Source organism: Lethenteron reissneri, chromosome 9 (assembly GCF_015708825.2).
Source record: "Lethenteron reissneri isolate LAM-NWPU_2019-01 chromosome 9, ASM1570882v1, whole genome shotgun sequence".
Lineage (NCBI taxonomy): Eukaryota > Metazoa > Chordata > Hyperoartia > Petromyzontiformes > Petromyzontidae > Lethenteron > Lethenteron reissneri.
This window is the reverse complement of record NC_083787.1, coordinates 6946331-6968953: the sequence shown is the minus strand read 5'-3', so window position 1 is coordinate 6968953 and position 22623 is coordinate 6946331. Positions and strand designations below refer to the sequence as shown.

Genomic DNA, 22623 nt, shown 5'->3' with positions numbered 1-22623 from the left:
AAAATGCTAAACCGCGAAGAAAACAACACGCACCGATTTATCGCACGCAAAAGGCACACTTTCAAATGCATTGTCTTTATTTATTTTTTGACAAACTTCAATTCAACACAGTCGGAAACCTCATGAGACAAATTTACCAAACATCCTCCTTCCCCAACGACAATATGGTGCCCTCCACACTTAACATGCGTGCGAAATAAATTGCGACAATTAATGGCCTGCACCTGTTAGCTGGCGGATGCACCACAGATCTCAGGGGTGGTTCGCCTCCTCTGTCCCATGGGGAATGAACGGCAGCCCCTTGCCACTTTGTTTGTGTGCCGTTGCCCGAAGCAGCTTGCGCTGGTCTCGGAGCAGTTCTTGTTGATTTACTCACTCACTCCTCACTCGTTCGGTGACCTCCAATGTGTTAAGTGTCAAAAGCGTAAAGCCCCGTTTGAAAGAATAAATAAATACATCATCAGAACGCCGAGGGCAGCGAATGAATTGTATTTTTTTTACTTATTGACACAGAAGCTCGGTACTGTCAAAGATCATCAATGGATGACTGAACAACGCATTATGACCGTAACATAGCGAATGTGACGATGCAGCCCGGCAATTACTTTCTTGCGCCCCTGCTGACAGAAGAGTCTCCACTAGAGGGTACCCCTGGAAACAAAATCCCCTCTGCAGAGTATGTTGGCCTACTCCTCCATGCCGGTCTCAGATGTCTTCAAAGAGAACCGAGTACCCACATTGTATCCCACCATACCCGGTCTGCCAATCTACTAACCATGCTGGGTGTACCGGTGACTTCTGTGTTGAAAGTTCAATGTGCCTCACCGTTAAAGCGAATATGAGTGGCTGACCGGTATAGTCTGTGAATGTCAGTACGGGGGAGACATAAGCGAATGGAGTTACGTTGTTTTGGCCGCACCCTATGCGAGCAATGCTGCTCTCAATAGGTGATCACCGACAGCTCTTTCCCTTCGTGGTCTACAGGGTATCGTTTAACAGGCGTGGGAGCACTAGTTTATTCATACTCTTTGGGGTTTTTTCGGTAAAGTCACGTAGGTAAAAAAAAAAAGAATGAAAACAACAAAATGTATTACCTACGTGACTTTACCGAAAAAAAAAGTATGAATCCTTGCAGTCACGAAAGCTTCAAATATAGATTATTCATTGATCATTATTGGAACGACAGATGCTGCCGCGATGTAAACGGTCAGCACACTGGACTTGTCATCCAGAGGTCGCCAGGTTCAATTGCCCAGCGTAGCAGTTTAAACAATTGGCAAGTTTCTTAAAATCCCCCCCACCCCCCCTCGATCCTGTCTCTGTCTACCCAGCAGTATGAAGTGGCACGCCACCGTTGTTCCATATGTGGGTCGTGTGTGGTCTGGTAAAGCGTGAGTCCTCTTCCAAATGTCTATTCAGCATGGAAGAAATGGCAAAAAGCCCTCTGGAAGGGCTATTCTGGAGATCCCTTTATTGATTTGCTAGAATAAGCAATCGCGGGGCTACACCTTTACCTTCTGTAGGAGCCAGCAGTTGGTAGAGTAGCAGGGCCTAAGGGCGAGTAGCTTGGAGCGGGGGTGCGAGCATTGTTCGGACCATCGCTGCTTCATAATGCCTGGACTAGCCGAAAACGGTACCGGCCACGTGGTTGTGGTGAGTGGGGAGGGAATGTCGGGGCCAAGCTGTTTAAAGGCCCCCCGCACATCCGCTCCGTCCGTGTGTACGAGTTGGCCGTCCTCACCGATGTCAGCGAAACAACCACCATTTTGGCTGCACATGCATGAATGTATGCATTGTGTGTGCCCATTCATTATCTTATCTTCCCATGCATGCGTTCATTCCTTTACGATTCAATCTTTCAGGTGGCTGTCCATTCATCAACTTTTTAATTACTGTAATTCATTACTTAATTAACGTGTTCATTAATTCTGCAGCAAATGCCATATTTGACCTTTGATATAGGTGTGATTTAAATGTGCATAATCTGGTATAAAATAACTAGATTCTATTCAGCGGATATATTTTTTTTATGTGAAAAAAATGTGACCTTTTTAACAATTTTCTTCAAGTTCCGCTTTTTCGGCGTCATGTCATCGGGCAAAAACATATCCATCTGGCATGCTTGCAGAGCAGTGCATTACAATATGCTGAGGAGTGGCCCACAGAAGGCAATATTACAGAACTACTTCTGAGATCATTTCGGACGACCTCTTATCCCCACTGGGGGCACTGCGCTATACGAAGAGAGTTCTCCAGCATGGCAGTTAAAACCACGTCTTTTTTATCGTTCAAGTTAGAATTCAATGGTTTATTTTGCTTTATTTGCTGACTGGGCTGAGACCATCAACTTCGTACACTCGACGACGCGGTTTAAGCACGAGTGTCAGCTCAAGTGCTGTGACCCCTGATCCCACCTGGCCCCCTGACCACCTCTATTCGGTGATTGATCACAAAGGATGTTTTTGTTATGTCAAGATGGCACAGTGGACAAATTAGCATCTTAAAAATAGCGAATCTCACAGCTAAACCACTTTGGAATAACTTCCATTACTGTGTTCTTTTGGTTCTATGTGGCTAAATATGTTTTAAGATAATTCACATAACCTACACGAACTATTGGGCAAGTGCTGTTGAATAGCACCTATTGATTCCAAAATATTGCATTAGCGGATGGTAGCCAGTACCACGCCTGGTTGCCTTTATTTGTCGATTGTCAATGTTTACACACTGGTATCAGGTACTCAATTAAGGCTGAGTCAACCTAGAGGAGGCCCAGGACTGGTTTAGATAGTCGCCATTGGTACAGGCTGTGAGTGGGAAACAAACTCGGGTCGCCTGGTGAATAGCACAGAGCATGCTAACCCAACACCATACCGTGCACACGTTCACACGCACAGTCGAGGCAACATCACATATCTACATATCACGCTTGGCCAATGGGTATTTTATTTTGCAGAGGAAATACACTGCAAATATTTTAAGTGGCTTTTATGATAGCGGTAATTACCGCATATCTCATTGACAACAGCAGTGCCTGGGTATACATAAAGAGTATAAATCACACATAGTTGGTCATTATGCGTCTCTGTCATTGTGTCAGTGTCATTTGTGCCATTGTTAATCTGGCCAGATGGTGCTATGTATTGAATGTTCAGCTCTCATTCAAAAGGCTATGACTTCAAATCACATGTCGGTAGTTAACATAGCCTATCATCATCATCCCTCCAGAGTCAATAAAATCAGTACCACTTTGTGGGAAAACAAGAGTGGTCATCGTGCCAGAGTTTATGAGTTTGCACTTGAAGCATTGGCACATGTCGATTAGACAAAGGGGCACATTTATTTAACCAAATTCATTCTTTTCGAGTTAGTGTTCCCTTGCTCAAATGCTCATGAGGCAGCATTTGTCCACTTGGATATTCTGAGCCAGTTGGTAGTGGAAATTCCATATTCCAATGGCAGTGCCTGTGGGCGGTTGAAGCCTCATTAGAATCATTTAATTGTCCTCAAATGAATAATGGAGGTTATTGGAACTCGCCGCTTTTTAAGTCCTGAGCTTAAACCGAGCTACACGTCGTCCTGTGATTAAACAGATCCTAATCTTCGTAGACCTTGATATATCCACTGCTCAATGAAGGGATCTCCAAGCCATTGCAATCGCTCTCACTCCTACGATGCAACCACCATGCTCCTGCGCATGAGCTGAATTCGTCGCGCCACCACGGGCGTGTTCGTTGCTTTGGCCGCTACTACTACATCATTAAGTCTCGACCACTGGCCATCAAATCTTCAAGCGACATGTCCTGCCCAGTTCACGCGATGTCTCCAACTCGTGTCGGGAATAATTATTCAACCCAAGTCGGCAAAAAAAATCTGAAAATAAATTGGTAATCTGTGGATGCACAGTTGGGCCAACTTGAGACTGGGGCAGAGCATACAAAATAAAACTGTGTATGGGAGCTTGCGAATGTTCACAGGAGCAGCGAGTCAAAGCTGCGCACAGAACAGTGCTCCCTATCAGCACACGTGTCAGATAAGCAGATGGACTTGGAGGGCAGGGTCTTTCCAGGAGGCAGAGTAGTGGTTGCCGCTGACGGGTTGTGGAGGTGGCGCATGGGACGCGGTGTCGCATGCGTGTGCGTGGGTGCATGTTTATGCGTCGGGTACAGAGGTTGCCGCAAGGAATTGGTTGCGAAAGGGCCGGTACGTGACGGAGAAATTGGAAGTTTTTGTCCGGCCACGAATCGGTTCATTACCCATATCTGCCGGCGTCGGCACATTTTGATGAACGCCAGCCACCGACACAATTATGACGATAATTGGATTGATAAACGGTCGCCTCCTTTCTTGCCGGTGTGCGGGTTGAGCCCATGCCTCTCGCCCACCCGCCCGCCCGCCCGCGTGTGTGGGTTGCTGCTGCTGCTGCGACTCCTGTGCTGCACACAAACACAAATCTGCTGTCATGTTACCGCCAGCTTTCCATTAACCCTTTGGGTGACAGTCCGCCGCGAACGTACAGATCAACGTTGAAGGGCGGCGCGTACCACCGCAGCCGAGTCCCGATTGCCCGCGCTGGTGCTGACGCTAGCGCTGGCACGCACCCACAGCAGAGTCCGTCGTCTCTTGAAGTATTTGAATCGCGACGCGGCTCATGGGCTGTGGCTGACTAATGCGTGCGTGCCGGCGAAGGCTGCTGGAGTGAAAATATTTGCGAAAGGAAGCGAGGTTAAAAAAGCATCCCTCCCGTTCTACAATAGCTTGCTTTTCATTTCTCTTTTTTTCTCACCTTGCACTGAGTTTTTATGATTTTCATTGCCGTGATTTTATTTTTTATTTTGTATCATTCTCCGCAGATAGCGTTTTAGTGCAAGCTGCTTACCAACATTGTGGCCTCATATCCACTCCCTCCCCACCTCATACACTTTCCAGATAAAGTGTTTGATATGTTTTTTTTGTTATCAAATATTTATCTAAACCAGCACCTGTTCGCCGTTTCTCCTTTTGGAAATGACATGAAATAGATTTATGATCAAGGTAACGTGTCATTCAAATATGTTGTACAAATAAATAATTCTTCCATGTGTACACTCATGCAAGATCCTGCTTTTGTGTAGGTTTATGGGCTGCTGTGGGCAAACTTTTTCTGCGAGCACCTGTTAAGGCTTATGCAGGACACAGCATGTACCATGGCCATCAGCACACATGCTCGGTTGCGTTTGTCAGCCTCGAGCTGCTACTGATCACATTTACCTAGGCAAGTCCCAAGCGACTCTTGTCTGTAAACATGTGCAGGCGAATATTATATATTTCTCGTTAATCACGATAATGTGTTGTCTTAAAGATGTGTTGACGGTATTTTATAATAATCTTACATTCTATAGATATGCACACCATGTGTGGTAGATGTTTAAAGTCACGCCGGTGTGAATTGTAAATGCGGTTTATATTTCGGTATAGACTTTGGTATGGTTATTAGATCCTTCACTCGAAAATTACGTTGAGGGAAACGTATTGGAGATGCTAACCAAAGGAAACTGTATTGAAGAGAAAATGTTACACTTAACCTCACCGATTACAATTGCAACTGCTTCTATACAGCTCGGGAATTCCGTCACCCGAATAGAGAGAGATTCAACTCGTTGCATTGGTGGAAAATTGAATCCTGGTTGGCACCCGATATAGGAAGGTTCACGATGTATGAAGTTTGTGACAATGATGTGCGTCACTCTTCCTGTGATGACATTTGCAAAAACCCTGATTGTAATGATGCTCGTGAAGATGAAATCGGGTTGACGATGATTATGATGGTGATTCCATGTTATTGTTGTGATGACATTAACTCTATTTTTAGTAGCCTATTATTGATATGTATGATGATGCTTTCATCAATATGCTCACGATATTGCTTATATATTAATTCCTGTTCATACTCGTGATATAATTGTTTACAATGTCAATGATGATGTTTTCTTGCCAGCAAGATGATGAGTTTGTTTACACTGACGATTGTTTTATTTGATGACGGTGATGAAGACGGGCAGTATACTTACCATGAGGATGTTGATTTTGTTTCAACATGAAGATGATAATTATCATGAAGATGATGATTACCATCTTCATTTTTATAATAACAATAATAATTTACATTACCCCTATGGCCTGGGAACGCCTGGGAATTCCCCAGGAAGAGCAATAGTCTGTGTATAGTAGTATATAGTGTAGTAGTGTATAGTAATGTAGTGTAGTAGTGTATAGTAATGTAGTGTAGTAGTGTATAGTAATGTAGTGTAGTAGTGTATAGTAATGTAGTGTAGTAGTGTATAGTAGTGTATAGTGTAGTAGTGTATAGTAATGTAGTGTAGTAGTGTATAGTAGTGTAGTGTATAGTGTAGTAGTGTATAGTAATGTAGTGTAGTAGTGTAGTGTATAGTGTAGTAGTGTATAGTAGTGTAGTGTATAGTGTAGTAGTGTAGTAGTGTATAGTAATGTAGTGTAGTAGTGTATAGTAGTGTATAGTAATGTAGTGTATAGTAATGTAGTGTAGTAGTGTATAGTAGTGTATAGTGTAGTAGTGTATAGTAATGTAGTGTAGTAGTGTATAGTAGTGTAGTGTATAGTGTAGTAGTGTATAGTAATGTAGTGTAGTAGTGTATAGTAGTGTAGTGTATAGTGTAGTAGTGTATAGTAATGTAGTGTAGTAGTGTATAGTAGTGTAGTGTATAGTGTAGTAGTGTATAGTAATGTAGTGTAGTAGTGTATAGTAGTGTAGTGTATAGTGTAGTAGTGTATAGTGTAGTAGTGTAGTGTATAGTAGTGTAGTGTATAGTGTAGTAGTGTATAGTAATGTAGTGTAGTAGTGTAGTGTATAGTGTAGTAGTGTATAGTAGTGTATAGTGTAGTATAGTAGTGTATAGTGTAGTAGTGTATAGTAATGTAGTGTAGTGTATAGTGTAGTAGTGTATAGTAATGTAGTGTATAGTGTATAGTAGTGTATAGTGTAGTAGTGTATAGTGTAGTGTATAGTGTAGTAGTGTATAGTAATGTAGTGTAGTGTATAGTGTAATAGTGTATAGTAATGTAGTGTAGTAGTGTAGTGTATAGTGTAGTAGTGTATAGTAGTGTATAGTGTAGTAGTGTATAGTAATGTAGAGCTAGAGTCTGTCGCCAGGGAGTGGGATGTCTGGACCGCCACTACTCAACACGCTGCCGCCGCGACCCTCACCAGGACAAGCAGACTGAGAAACGAGCAATTTACCCCGATGATGAAATTCGGTGGCGTGGTGGGGCCACTGGTTAACACACTGCGCTATGAAACCTACGACGGGACTTTGATTCCCGGCCACGGAATCAAAGTCACGAGTGATTCCTCAACCAGTTCTGGGTCCTCCCACGCTTCACCATCACACACTGACCAGTGTGGTGAAGTATGTTCAATATTCTTCTTGGTTCTTTCGGTAAAGTCACGTAGAAGGGAAGGAATAAAATAATAAAAAAATAAAACAGCTGTCTCCCCGACAGACCTGGTCTTCACCTGAGGACGGCTGCTTGCGTTGTGGCCGAAACGTCGTGAGAATTATTTTATTACGTTTTATTTTTATAATTTTATTACTTCACTTCTACGTGACTTTACCGAAAGAACCAAGAAGATGAATCCCTGCAGTCACGAAGGCTTTAAATCGAAATATGTTCAATATTGCCCATGACGGTTGTGGAGAGTAGGGACCCATGCCGACCGTGGAAGTTGCGCTTTTCCCGACTATAGATAGTAGGCCGTGAATTATTATATTTTATTTTTCTTCTTCTTCTTAATTTAATTGGCGAAAGAGACGATGCAACTGTTGCTCACCGCGTGACCGCCGGTTCCCCGTGCGTGTGTGCGCGTGTGTGTGCGTGCGCGTGCGTGTGTGCGCGTGCGTGCGCGTGCGTGCGTGTGCGTGTGTGTGCGTGCGTGCGCGTGTGTGCGTGTGCGCGTTTGTGTGTGTGCGCGCAGGCGAGCTGGAGATGGGGGAGTTGGACTCAGAGAGGCGAGGGGTGAGAACCCGCATCGCCCTGCAGGCCGGGGTCACGTGGGGCCCCTACCCACGCCGCTCCGCCAGGGGCCCACCCAGCCCTGGGTCTCCGCACAGCGGCATGGAGGTGGGATCGCTGTTCCCTCACTCGCCTGCTCACTCACTGACTCAAAGACAGAGGTCTCCCGTGTAGCCTGGGCAAATTGTTGGGGCGGGTGCTGGTAGCGAGCAGCAACCTATGAAGGTTGGCTCGGTACACGGGAGGGTAGGTGGCCAGTACCAAGCCCGACCACCTTTGTCTCCCTAGTGGCAATGTTTACACATCACATCGAGTACTCATTTGGGGGGAGCACAAAGGGTGGCTGCTGGGAAATAAATATTTACACTTTATTCATTTTTTTATTTTATGTTTTTTTATCCACGTCACGCTGAGTCGACCTAGGGGAGGCTCCGGACCGGTTAAAATAATCGTGATCGGGACTCGAACTCGGGTCGCCGGGTTCGTAGCACAGCGCGCTAACCGCCACGCTACCTGCTCCGCACCACTCACTCACATGCTTATTCACTCACACACTCACTCACTCAACAACAACACCTGCCATCCACCACTAAGTGGCAGCGACGTGACCATGGCCACGTGAAGTGTCGAAAGCTCACTGCTGGCAGGAGGTCTCGGAACAGACAGAAGTTGCCATGGGTTGACCGACTGAGATGACTGGCAGATGTACACCAGCTGTGCCCCCTACTGTGCCAACTTGCCACATTTTAGCTGCCCAGCGCTCCCACGTACAGAACGACAGAGTGAAATATCAAAGATAGGAATTATCTAAATTACATTTAATTTAAATTGTGTAAATTCATTACAGTTGTAATTTTTAATTGGTATCTAAATTGCATACCTCAAAGTAATTGGCAATTTGTATCAGAATTGCGTGAGATACGGTGAAATTGGTCATTTGTTTCTGGTTACATTTAATCCAGTAATTTGTAATATTAATGTCTTTTACCCATCTCTGCCTTGCAATGACACACTGTGCACGGCACGTAGCATATACAATCATCAATAATCTCATCAGATCTCAGCAAATAAGCAGGTTTGGTGGCTGTGGAGTACTGTCTAGCTGGCCAGGGGATGCTCGATGTTGCACTTCAAGGCTGAATGGAATAACGGAGGGTACCTATGGACCACAAACTCACGCTGTGCGCTAGAAGACCAAGGTGGTTAGTGTATGCAGCACCAGTACTCCCCACTGAGACCTTGCTGTGTTTTAGCAGCGCAAATCTCTCCGTGATTGGTTCAAGCCTTGATCCTGTGTAACATTTCTGGAGGGCAACTGCTACCGGCCATCCAACTTAGTTTAAAAGCATCAAAGATCCCTGTTAGAGAACACCTTTATGGCTTGCACAGTGTATGACGTTCAATGGGGCCGGTACCACGTCCATCCGCCTTTGTCTCTCCACTGCCGATGTTTTTATGTGCCACACTGGGTCCTCATTAAAGGCAGAGTCAATTGGGGGGGCGCGGGGGGGGGGGCATTGTTGCCGCGGTGTAACGGTTATCACACTGGACTTGCAATCCAGAGGTCACCGCTTAAATCTCCTGGCGTGGTAGTTGAGATACTGGGCAAGTCTCGAAGGGCCCCCGAGTCTGTCCACCCAGCAGTCGAGGTGGATTCACTTATGGTGAGTAGAACGGCAGGTCCACGTGTGGTGGGGTAAAGTGTGGGTGCTCCAACCTCTTCAAAAATACAAACAAAAAATACATTTTATTTTACCAGGTAAGATCCACTGAGCCATATATATTTATATTATATTTTTCAGAAGCGACCTGGCCACGAATGATAGCTCAACAAAGTGGCTTATCACGTGGAAATTAATATCAGCCAAATACTCTATAAGCGCATGTTTCTAAATGTGGAGAGAAAATTCCACGCGATCACCGTGAGAGAGGCATGCAAACTCCAAATATAGCGGTGTCAGGGTCGGGATCAAACCCGCGACCTCCTGCGTACCAGGCGAGGTAGTTAACATCTTGCCACGATGGCACCCAGCGTGGAAGAGGAGGCCAATATACTCTCAAGAGCTCCCTCTCGCGGAGGCCCTTCTGGCAGAAGTACAGTGAGCAATTGCAGGGCTGCAGCTTTGTCTTTTTTTACCAAATGAAGGGAGAACCAGGGCAGGTTCATCTACAGCCTAATCGCTGTGGTGTGTACAATATTGCATTTGCATGCATACACGAACATTCAACATGCACACGCACATTTTTGCACAATTGCAAAAACAAATGTGCCTTTGTGTACGCTGCATGAGCATTTCTTACACTCACCCACAGATAGCCTTCAATTCCCCAATGGCTCTCCTGCACCACACATGTAGATTACTCCAAATCAAATACCCCCACACCTGTCCTTGAGTGTCACTGCAGGTGTGTGATTGCATTTGGACCATTCCATTTTTCACAAGAACTGGGTGAGCCACGGAAATCTAGGCTTGGTGGTTACGCCGATTTCTACTGGCGCTGTGCGTGGCCTAAAATCTGCGGAGGGTGTAAATAAAAACGTCAAAGCGAGAGACAAATCTAACAGTTATAAATACATCACAATTTATACGTGCATTATTGATGAGCACGAAGAAAAGTTACGTAAACTGAGGAGATGGAACGATAAAAGAAACGTCTGTGTGCAGCTTCAAAGCGGTGCATTACCTCACAGGATTGTGAAAGTTTGCATCAACTTGGGGAGGCTTTCATCCAGCAGTGGATGAACCATGGCTGAAGATGACGAACATATATTACATATTTTAAGAACACATTTCCGTAGTTACTCAATGTTGTGTGTCCTTTTTTTGGCATTTCATTTATTCCATACGTGCACAGTACGTACCCACTGCCGATTTGAGTTAGTCAGGTCGAGGCATCTTGCTGCTCAAATTAGCAATGGGATGGCACCCATCTCCATATGTTGGATCCAAGTTGAGCCGGCTCGCTGGGATGCTCCACATAGACGCTTCTATCTATCCATAAGATCATCACTCTTCGCTCGTCACGAAGTGGCGCTTGCTTTTATTTGAACCGTAGAATGATCGGGGTGATGAAGAGACGATGGGCTGGGTTGACCACCGACAGATATTTGTTTCTCTTGATCGCGTGGACAAGTTCTCGAATGTGGAGCGGACACTCAGGTGGTCGGATTGATTTAGGTGGAGCAGCTCAGGGTGTCACGTGGGATGATGTAACGGTGGGCTGCAATGCTTCGAATGAACGCGTGCGCGCTGGGACGCCTTGCGGGTGTTGCGGTGCACGCTTGTTGCTTCACGTGTGTCACTGGTCCCACCACAGTGCCCTCGTAGCATCCCACCGTTGCACTGCGGAAGCACGCGGACATTATTAGCGAGCAGTTATGCTGTACGCTCTGAAAACTAATCAGAGCGGGGCGATAAAAATAGGATTACATTATAATATCGGTGATGCATCACGTTATCTTCAGTGTTACTTAATGAATACTTTTTTTTTTTTACAATCGTAAAAAAATGGGACCCTTGACACAGGCGTTAAATTATACATTCATAATTTTAATATATACGTTGAGATTTTATTGGCACATTTTTATTGCGTTGCAAAAAAAAAGTATGTGTTTTTAATGCGAGCTCTAAATGTTACGCAAAAATAAATGTGAATTAAGGGAAAGTTTAAGGTACAAAGGGGTATAGTGCGCATGTTATTATTCTGTGTTGTATGTGTGTCTTTGTGTGTGTGTGTATGTGGGGAGCGGTAATGTAGTGGTTAGCTCGCTGTACTGCGAACCCGACGACCTGAGTTTGATTCCCACTCACGGCCAACACCGGTAAAGATTATCTGAATCGATACAGGGCCTCCGCTAGGTCGACTGGTGCGGTGTGTAAACATCGCAACTGGGGAGACAAAGGCGGCCGGTCGTGGTGCTGGCCACCCACCCCCTCGTGTTCCGTTCCGGACTTTGTAAGTGCTCTCTAACAGCACTTGCTCCAACAGTCTGGTAAAGGCTATACAGAGGATCTTTGTCTTTATTTATATATATATATATTTGTGTGTATATGTGAGTGTGTCTGTACATCTTTGTGTATGTTGGGACTGATGGCACAGTGGTTAGTGCATTGCATCGTAAATCCAGTAACTAGACTCCGATTCCCAGACTTCCTTGAGATCAACTGATCCCTAAATGGGGGTTACGTGGTGCAGTGCGGAAGCATCACTACCGGGAAGACAAAGGTGGCTAGGCATGGTTCTCACCACACCCCGTGGGTGCTCACTAAGTGCACTTGCCCCAGCAGCCTATGCGGCTATACAGAAGCCCTTTGTCATTGTATATCGTGAGGGGTGGCACAGTGGAAAAGATCCATGATAAGTGAAATCTAAGCCAATCCTGGGTCTCTCCTAAGTTGACTCAGCCTTCAATGAATAATGGATGGTGTGTGTGTGTGTGTGATCATTTCAAATGGGGACAGTGTCCCTGCCCTAACAGGCACTTGCTAGCAACTCTAACCCCAGTCTGTATGTTGAAGTTTCGTATTTATTTGTATGTCAGAGATACACTCTTAATTCTAGATTTGAAGCTTTCGTGACTGCAAGGATTCATATTTTTAGGTTTTTTCGGTAAAGTCACGTAGGTAAAAAATTTAAATTTATAAAAAGTATTGCCTCCGAAACGTCGTGATTTTTATTTTTTTATTTTATTTTTATTTTACTTTTATTAATTTGAATTTTTTACCTACGTGACTTTACCGAAAAAACCTAAGAATATACACTCTTAATTCCAGTTATCATCTGACTGGTAGGGCCAATATCATGCACCAATAGCATGCACTTTAAGCCATATTTGACTGAGTCGACCTTGAAGAGGCCCAGCTCAGGTTGACACTGTGGGCCACGGCGAGCAATCGAATCCAGATCACCAGGACCTCAGGGCCTTGTGTTAATGGCCGCGACTGCGGGTGCTGATGACAAACCGCTCATTCCCTGGCTGGCATCTTGCGACGTTCACAACAGCACTCCCGTAGCCCACGACTCGTCATCAAGAGAGAACGCCGCCGCTCGCCCTGCTGGTTTAGCCATGTTTGTTTGTTGTAGTACAGAGTTAAACTGATGGCCTTAATCTAAGTTGTCTTGTGGTTGTTGTTGTTGTTGTTGTTTGACTTGCATCCCACTGGGATTTTTGCACACAGCGTTGGTGTACGGTGTTTTTTCTGCAATATTTAGCTGTTTTTTCTTGGATCTTCTGTTTGCACTTAGTCACATATTCACTTTAAGATGTTTTATGTTTTTGTTTTTTGTTTGTTGCGGTTGCACCCTATTCAAGAGCCGAATGGCTCACAGGGCTATACCTAATAAATGAACTTGAACTTGAAGTGCAAGAATAAAGACAAGAGACCCATCCCCCCGCATTGAGCCTTGTAAACCGTTGGGACAAGTGCGGTGGCGAGCACAAGCACCATGCACGGCCACCTTTGTGTCCCCCATAGCTAGTGAATGTACACCGCTCCAACTAATCAATTAAAGGTGGATTCAACGTGGGAATAACCCACGGAAAAAAGTTCTGATACCACTTGGCTCTGATGTCAGCCATGGCTGCGAATTAAACTCGGGATCCTGGGTTCATAGGTCAGTGAGCTAATCACTGTCTTATATCTCCGCAATAAACACACCCTCGCCACCATACACACCCATCCGAGTTCATCAGTTCTTTATTCATATTTGAAATGCATTTAAAAGTTTCACAACACATTCTTCAAAGTACATCTTTCCATTTATACCACGTATGCCTCAATCTTAAAAGGATTTTTTTTTGAAAGATTACTCTTAGATTGTGGCACACTCTTTAAAGACAAAAAATATTTACATTTTTGCATGACTAACACAATCTCTGAAGCACACATAAACCTTTTGGTCTGCAATAAGAGGCTTCTTTTGAGCGGTGTTTAGCTTCAGGAATACAATAATGAACTCCGGCCATAAAAATGTAGCCTTGGCTATCCTTGGCATGCCAATAGAGTGATTGTGAGATTTGCAAAACATCTGAGCTTTGTCTACCAGTCTCTGATAAAGTCCGCTGACTAACACTATGCTGCTTATTAAGAGAGATTTTGTTATTTAATATGAATTTCTTCATAGTCTCATCAACTGTGTGTGTGTGTGTATCTTTTCGTAGTGGTGACACAGTGTGCAGAGACCCCAGTTGCCTGGAGATTACTGGGTGCCTCACAGAACTGATACCGTTATCACAGCACTAAGCCAACACCGTTCAGTTCCATGGATCGAATCTAGGCACCCACCGATGGTTATACTGGATTCTCAAGAGTAGCGAGTTAATGAGCTCAGATCAGTCATTACTATTATGATTTCCCAACCAAAAAGAAAAAAGCCTGTCATATAGTTTAAAACATAATTTTTAAATGTGGCTTATTACAGTTATGAATATTGAACATTTCCGTTTGACAAGCAACGAGCACGCTTTGCAAAATATGATGCCACAGATCTACTCAGCAGTAGTTACGTGGCATCATCTTTTGAGGGTCATTTTTTTGGCACGCGGTGGTACCAATGTTAGCCGTGAGAAACTGCCAATGAAATATTTCTGTCCCGTGACATGATAAAAAAAATAACAAAAAATAACAAAGCAGCCACCATTTGTGCTCCCATCCATGTACGAACATCAGTGGCATTTCAGTATAAAAACCTATCCTGGTCCTCATGTGGAGAAATCCAGCCTTAAACGAGTATCTGGTATGATCTGTGAACATAAGCAGTCGGGAAACTCAAGCAGATGGGCATGGTGCTTACCACATGGCCTGCTCATATGTAATGCTGGCGTTAATAGGTGCTTGCTAACAACACCGCCCCCCGTGAACTCAATGGGGAGGGGGTCTTTGTGTGTGCGTTGGTTAATTTGAATTTGTTAGCATAACAGCTGAACTGCCAAGCTTTATAGGAAACTTTACATGATTAAATAGTGTCCCTACCCACTTGAGCGTGGAGAAACTTGCATTGTTTTTATTAAAAGTTGTTAATAATGCCATATGTCCCTGCGTCCTGTTTCCTTTTGAGAATCTAATTAACTGTGCCGAAGTGGCTCAGATTTGCAGGGCAGTGGAAACATTGGCAAGTGCCGGCACTCCCCAGGCTCGGACAATCCATAGGGTCTAAAGAATAAAATTGATTTAGCCTTGTTGTTGAGCTCCTGTATTTGTAGAATTGTTACAAGGGCAATAATGAATGGGTGAAAAAACGAGCAGTGCGATTGATCAGTGCACGCAACTACAGGTGCGATATCCCCGCAGATGTGTAAAGGTACACCGTGTGTTGAGTGAGAATCTTCCCACCAGGGCATTACTTCGGAGACCTTTTCGAAATAAGTACACGTGCAGACCATGGTGTGGACAGGTGCAAATGAAGATGGGCTTGAGAAAATGAGGCTTGTCTTCAAATGACCCTGTAAAAAATATTCCTCAAATGAGAGCAACGGGCGGAAACCCATTAGGACTCTCTGCACAAGCCGTAGTTCTTCAGAGAGCAGAGCAACATAATGAACTCAGGGGAGATGGCTTGCCAAATTTTGTCGGGCGGGCTTAAATTGTCCGTCTGTTAAAACGCAAACGCAACTTGACTCGCAAGTTCAATCGCCCACAGAAAGCGATTCTAATAAGTGTACTCTTGCAGATACTTTACTTAAAACATTGATTCCTCATGATAGTCTTTGCGCGTGTTTTGTTTTAAATGTGTGTATATGTGTGTAATGTAGCTCGTAACAATTCGTGCCGGCATTCCTATGTTTACATACAAGCCATTGTCGATCGTCGATTGCTTGTGTTGCGATCGAAACGTCGTGAGCTATTATTTTTCTACCTACGTGACTGTACCGAAAGAACCAAAGAGTATGGATTCCCGCAGTCACGAAAGCTTCAAATCAAGATTGCTCTGTTTTCATTGTGTTCTGACAATCTAACGATGAGACATTCACCTGTGAGCTACCAGCATTAACGTGGCAAAATAAGTTTGCAGATTATGCATAATTCTAGATTTGAAAATTTCGTGACGGCAAGGATTCATATTCTTAGGTTTTTTCGGTAAAGTCACGTAGGTAAAACATCAAAATTAATTAAAATAAAATAAAAATCACATTCTGATGAGCTCCCCCCCCCCCCTCTCCTCCCCCCTCAACTTGCTTTTAAGGGATTACATCTTGAATCATTGCCTCACTTATTTTATTTTATTTTCATTAATTTTGATGTTTTACCTACGTGACTTTACCGAAAAAAACCTAAGAATATGAATAGATTATGCATAGTCGTAATTTCGAGGAAATTTGTATATGTTCAATAGAAAATTTAAAATTTAGTTTCAAGCACTAACCGGTGTGGAACGGCTATAATATTTATAAATGAATATGAAAGTGCGCACTGATTGCCTGAGGCTAATGCAGATGGTGACATTTCAATTAGCTCATTTAAAGAAGAACAGCTAACAACTGTGAATATCACTACAATTGCCCTCTATAGGGCGTACTTAGCTCCCCTGTATTACTACTAATGACAATTTATGTAGCTTGTTTTAGAATGTTTAGCACAATGTGCCTTTCCAAATGCCCAATAACTTCATGATCTGACAGACCTCCCCATATGCTCTCTGCCCATCAATACCCAGCAATATCCATCATTACCCATCAATACCCATCAATGCCCATCAATACCAATCAATGCCCGACATTTCTCAAAGGAGTTCCAATTTACTCCATCCATTGTGAATCTCAAGGAAATGTAAAAGGAGTCTTGAGGCGAAGTCCAAATGCCTTCAAATCAAACATTACCACCTCTGCAACATGCAATACAAACGGATGCACCATTGAATGTTTTCAATGCATTGTAGCGTATTGGTCTACGATAATTCTCACTTTATTAAATGCTCAATAGTTATATATCCCATTTCCAAACTGAAATTATTTGGGTTACTTTTGATCAAAGCACGCTTATGCTCAGGGTTATGTTTTTATATTTATCTACCTGTTACTTAGCTCCTTTTGCATCAGATTCAATTGGCATCTCATAATGTGGCTTACTCATTCCATTTACAACTTTGACTTGTTCCTTGGGGATTTTAATTGGGACTGGATACAACATCCAATTGCTGCTGTTTCCAATGCACTAACTTCATTGCCACTAACCCATACATCTCTCCCTTTGCCGATCTGAATGTTACAAATGGGTTAAAACATAACTTTAAACAAAAGTGGTTTTGAAAAAACTCAAAGTGGTAGAGAGCCCACACTCCAGTAGATGTGGGGGCCACTGTCAAATTCTCACACAGCTGTGCTCATTTCATTAACTCGTGAGGGATGACGTGCTGGGTTAACCTGTAAGCTCTATTAGAACTGGCAACATTCCGATCATCTGACTGATTAGTCGACGGACAATTAGTTTGACGACACAACAATAGTTGGACGAAACATGTATCACCTTTTCCCATGTGTGCTGCTGGACGGGAGGCAATCGGCATGGTTGGGTGATGTCATCAGCTTCACTTTCTACATCAGGCTAGGCGTGGCTTGCAGGGGGTTTCCAGCCGTTGGGAGACAAAATGTCAGATCAAGTGCTGGAAATTCCACATGCCCGTGGCAATCGCTAGTCTGTGAATAAAATTATATTTTCTTTACTTTCATCACAACGGTAATTAGTTAATTAACACCAGATGGATGATGGCCTGAATCAAGTTCGATTCAGGTTAGAACAACCTTTTGATTGACAGGTCTTGGAGTGGTTGAGTTCATACCCTCGAAGAGTAGGCCAAACTAACCTCTAACACATTCCTGCGGAGGGAGCTGGTAGGAACGTTGGGTTGCTCGGTCAATGGCCAGGGTCAACGGAGGCGTGTATTCCTCGTGAGTAGGTTAAACGTTGAGTTTTATAAGGGCACCACGGAGTGACCAGCCCCTCCCCACCCAGCCCCACCCTCCCCACCCCACTCAGCCCACCCTCCCCATCCAGCCCCTCCCCACCCTCCCCATCCTCACCCAGCCCCTCCCTCCCCACCCAGCCCCTCCCTGCATGACGGACGGACACAATAATCCCCTGTGGGCTGGTGTAACCAGGATGTTTCTACCAGTATAAGGGCTGCCTAGAGCTCCCTCTAGTGAAGGCCCTTCAGCCAGCAGTGTGCGCGAGCAAGCAATTGCACAGGCTGCTCCTTTACTTTCGCCACCACTCGACCAGCACAAGCACGCTCATGCACGTGCCCCGCAGGGTGAGTAAATAAAAACCCACGCGAGGCAGAATCTGTGGAGCATTGCTCTCCTGCCCTCCAACTTCTCTTTGCCAAAGCCACGCGGTCACTTGGAGGGAGGAAGGGAAAAAAAGCGAGCATTTCGGAGAACATTTCATCAAGCTTCTATTGTGCGAGTTGCATTTCCAAATCTGTTCAAACCAGGAGCTCACTGCGGGCACGTCCTTGCTTTAATCTACATACGTTCAAGGCATGTCGTTTGGATTAAATCTTTCCTCCGCTGCGTAGGTTTTCACGGTTGTTCTGTAACTGCTTCTCCAATGTGTTTTCGGGTTTAACGTGTTGTTCGGCACGATGTCCGACGTTTCGCTTCAGTCCCTCGAGAAGCTCCTGGCACGTGGAGTGAAACATCTGACAAAATGAAAACACTTTGGAGAAATATTTCCTTTGTTCTTCACTGACCTTAAGAATACCATTCTTATTTTTTTTATGCTGTGCCTTCATTTTGTTTTAGCTCGCCGATTAGCGTTGTGGTTTCAGAACCCATCTCGCAGTCAGGATTAGGTTTGACTCAACCCATTAAATGTTCTTATGGAGCGACTGCCCATTCTATAGGAATGTGGAATGTCCACCATTGGTTCAGATCCACCAGTAAAGTTGAGCAATGCCACATGCTGACTTTCAGTGAGCTGAAAGCAAAACATTTAATCTATAAATTACTATTTTGTATATCGATATATTCTCAAAGCTGAACGTTTTATTCCATCTTGAAACATTTCTGTCAAAACCATGAAGACATCCTGGTGGTGTCACTACATTTCTCAATAAGTTTAAGTCACAAAACATAACACTACAAATGTATCTCCTAATACCATTGATGTTGCTCAACTAGCCACATAGTCAATGACAACATTGATTATCTGGGCCCAACACTACTAGAGCGAGTCATCACTTACGTTGTGTATGCAGTACTTCCCAGTAACTTGCCGTCTAGTTCGTGTGTATTCTTAATCATCATTAGCCATGATCAATCTACTGCTGGATGAAGGGCCCTCCAAGCCGTTGCCAGGTGTCACGATGCTGCTATGAAATAATCCACTGAGCACATACGCTCCAATTGATTTCCTCATTCCATCTCCTCAGTGAACGAGCTCTAGGAGGGACGCATTCCATTCCTTGGCTTCCACTCCGTTGTTATTATTCTTGACCACTGGTGCATCAGACCCTTCCTGCCGTGGTGATGTGTGTTGCTCTAGCCCAATTATTTTTCGTAACCGTTTGATTGATTTACCTGTGAACGACGTTCTCCAATCCACGTGTTCCCTCTATCTGTCTCTCAATGTAATTCCCAAGAATTTGTTATCTTCTGTAGTTTATGTTGTGTTGTCAGTGCTTGACTCCGTACGCTAAGCTGAAGGTAATTATTTTGAGCCCTAACTACTGCAGCGCAGAATTTTAAATATGCGCGGCGTGCAGATGATGGTGGTGGTTGATTATCTCAGTCAGTCAACGTATGGCACCCTGGGTCTGTCCCGTGACCTGCCAACAGGCGTCCGACACTACACATGGCCTTAGCGTGCACATAGCCTGGCACAAGCACCGTGGTGACATCACCGCCACTTAGTGGCCAATGGCGGTTGTTGATTATTGTAAGCATAAGAACTCATTGACACAATTACATCTCTTTATCAATAATTACTTGAAGTTGTTAAAGGAGCAAAAACGCGTATCGAGAGGTATTGAGGTTGTATATCGCTGATATGCACAGTAAATATGCTGAATTGTACTATGTGAATGAGTAAACATTCGCAGATTTTTTTTATTGCATTTCCTTTTACAAGATCGATTGATCAGAAGAAGTGGAAACTGCCCTCTGCTGTGATCGCTTTTAAACAATTCCACATTTCCATGGTTGGAAACCACCCTTCACCATAGAACGATGCGCAGTGGTTTTGATCGGTAGCACAGACAAATATTATACACATTAAAAAACGAAAAACCTCTCCTACAGAGGCCAGCTTTACTGTATTAATGTCCATAAGCAATCCTGGCTCTGTTGGCAATGACAGCGAGCAAGGGGGGAGCTGACCTAACATGTGCCACACTTCCTCAAACGCCAAGGCTTTTGTGGGACTACTCTCCAACACACCAGTGGCACTGATGTGGTAACGAATTGGCACGTTTTGTTTGCGTGACAAACCTTCATTTGTGGCTGCGTCGGGTGGTGGTGGGTCTAACGACACATTTAGATTGATGCTAACTAAGCCAAACTAAAAAAGCCTTTTTGATAGCCAAGGCTCCCTTTTCTTCCTGGGAGCAAATCCTTTGAAGTCCCAGCACCTTCTCGAAGTCCACCCTATGAAACAGCCTCTTAGCTCACCCCGATGCGCACCCAGCCAGCCAAAGATCCGGGCAGCACTATGACATCTGTAAGGGTTGCCCTCGCTTTACACGGTCGTAAGTGATCGTAGATGCGTTTCTATAAAAAAAAAAATGCACAAACTAAACCGCGCGAGGAGACACCTGCCTGCCGAATCGCGCGCACACACAGCACACACACAGTACACACACACAGTACACAGTACACACACACAGTACACACACACAGTACACACACAGTACACACACAGTACACAGCACACACACAATACGCACACACACAGTACACAGCACACACACAAAGTACACACACAGTACACAGCACACACACAGTACACACACACACAGTACACAGCACACACACACAGTACACGCACACAGTACACAGTACACACACAGTACACAGCACACACACAGTACACACACACAGTACACAGCACACACAGTACACACACAGTAAACACACAATGTTGTCTCACGTCCGACCGCATAGCCGCAGTGTAGATTAAATTCAACCCGCATAATATCGCGAATTCCAGGTAGAAATGGCTTGGCGATGTGCACGAGAATTCGCACAAACCGAACCGGCGAACCCGTAACCCCCTCTCCAAACCCCCCCAACACACCCCACATACACCCACCTCCCCCCCCCCGCCCCCTACGGACAAAGACCCCGGCAGCCCTCGAGTAGCGGCACGGGGTGCGCGAAATATGTCGGGGTTGGCGACATGAAGTCCCATGCCGGATGTCAGGCAGCGCACCGGTCTGTCAGGAGAAATTAACACGCGCAGCAGGACGACGCGCAAAACACCTGCTAGCGACTTGCCTCCCCAACCCACCCACCCACAGCGTTAACCATTTCCCCTGCCTGCAGTTCGGTGGCAGAGTTCGAGATACCGGGGGCTGCGCGCTCGCTCGCTCTCTCGATCGCTCGCAGCGGTTCGTTGCGCTGAACGAGTACGGGGGATTAATCTTCTTGGTTCTTTCGGTAAAGTCACGTAGAATGGAAATGATAAAATAATAAAAATTAATCATGATAAAATAATTCTCACGACGTTTCGGCCACAACGCAAGCAGCCGTCCTCAGGTGGAGAACAAGTCTGTCAGATTTCGATTTAAAGCTTTCGTGATTGCAGGGATTCATCTTGTTGGTTCTTTCGGTAAAGTCACGTAGAATGGAAATGATAAAATAATAAAATTAAAACATAATAAAATAATTCTCACGACGTTTCGGCCACAACGCAAGCAGCCGTCCTCAGGTGGAGAACAAGTCTGTCAGATTTCGATTTAAAGCTTTCGTGATTGCAGGGATTCATCTTGTTGGTTCTTTCGGTAAAGTCACGTAGAATGGAAATAATAAAATAATAAAATTAAAACATAATAAAATAATTCTCACGACGTTTCGGCCACAACGCAAGTAGCCGTCGTGAGAATTATGTCATTATGTTTTATTTTTATTATTTTATTATTTACATTCTACGTGACTTTACCGAAAGAACCAAGAAGAGGTCTGTTAGACTGTCTTCTCGACAGACCTGTTCTCCACCTGAGGACGGCTGCTTGCATTGTGGCCGAAACGTCGTGAGAATTGTATTTTATTATGTTTTATTTTTATTATTTTATTATTTCCCTTCTACGTGACTTTACCGAAATAACCAAGAAGATTAATCCCTGCAGTCACGAAAGCTTTACATCGAAAGAGTACGGGGGATTTAAAGCTTTCGTGACTGCAGGGATTCATCTTCTTGGTTCTTTTGGTAAAGTCACGTAGAAGGGAAATAATAAAATAATAAAAATAAACATCATAAAATACAATTCTCAAGACGTTTCGGCCACAACGCAAGCAGCCGTCCTCAGGTGTCTTTCCGACAGACCTGTTCTTCACCTGAGGACGGCTGCTTGCGTTGTGGCTGAAACGTCGTGAGAATTGTATTATGTTTTATTTTTATTATTTTATTATTTCCCTTCTACGTGACTTTACCGAAAGAA

The 22623-nt window shown here is 44.4% G+C and overlaps 1 protein-coding gene across 4 annotated transcripts in view; it reads left to right on the top strand.

The window, feature by feature from the left end:
• The window catches only part of LOC133340328 (zinc finger protein ZFPM2-like), a 232160-nt gene that overhangs the window by 108293 nt on the left and 101244 nt on the right, over nt 1-22623 (top strand). For all 4 annotated transcript variants that reach the window (XM_061548472.1, XM_061548470.1, XM_061548471.1 and 1 more), the window contains one exon: nt 7991-8136. In XM_061548472.1, the coding sequence (XP_061404456.1) occupies nt 7991-8136 (146 nt within the window). The remainder of the gene's footprint in view (nt 1-7990; nt 8137-22623) is intronic.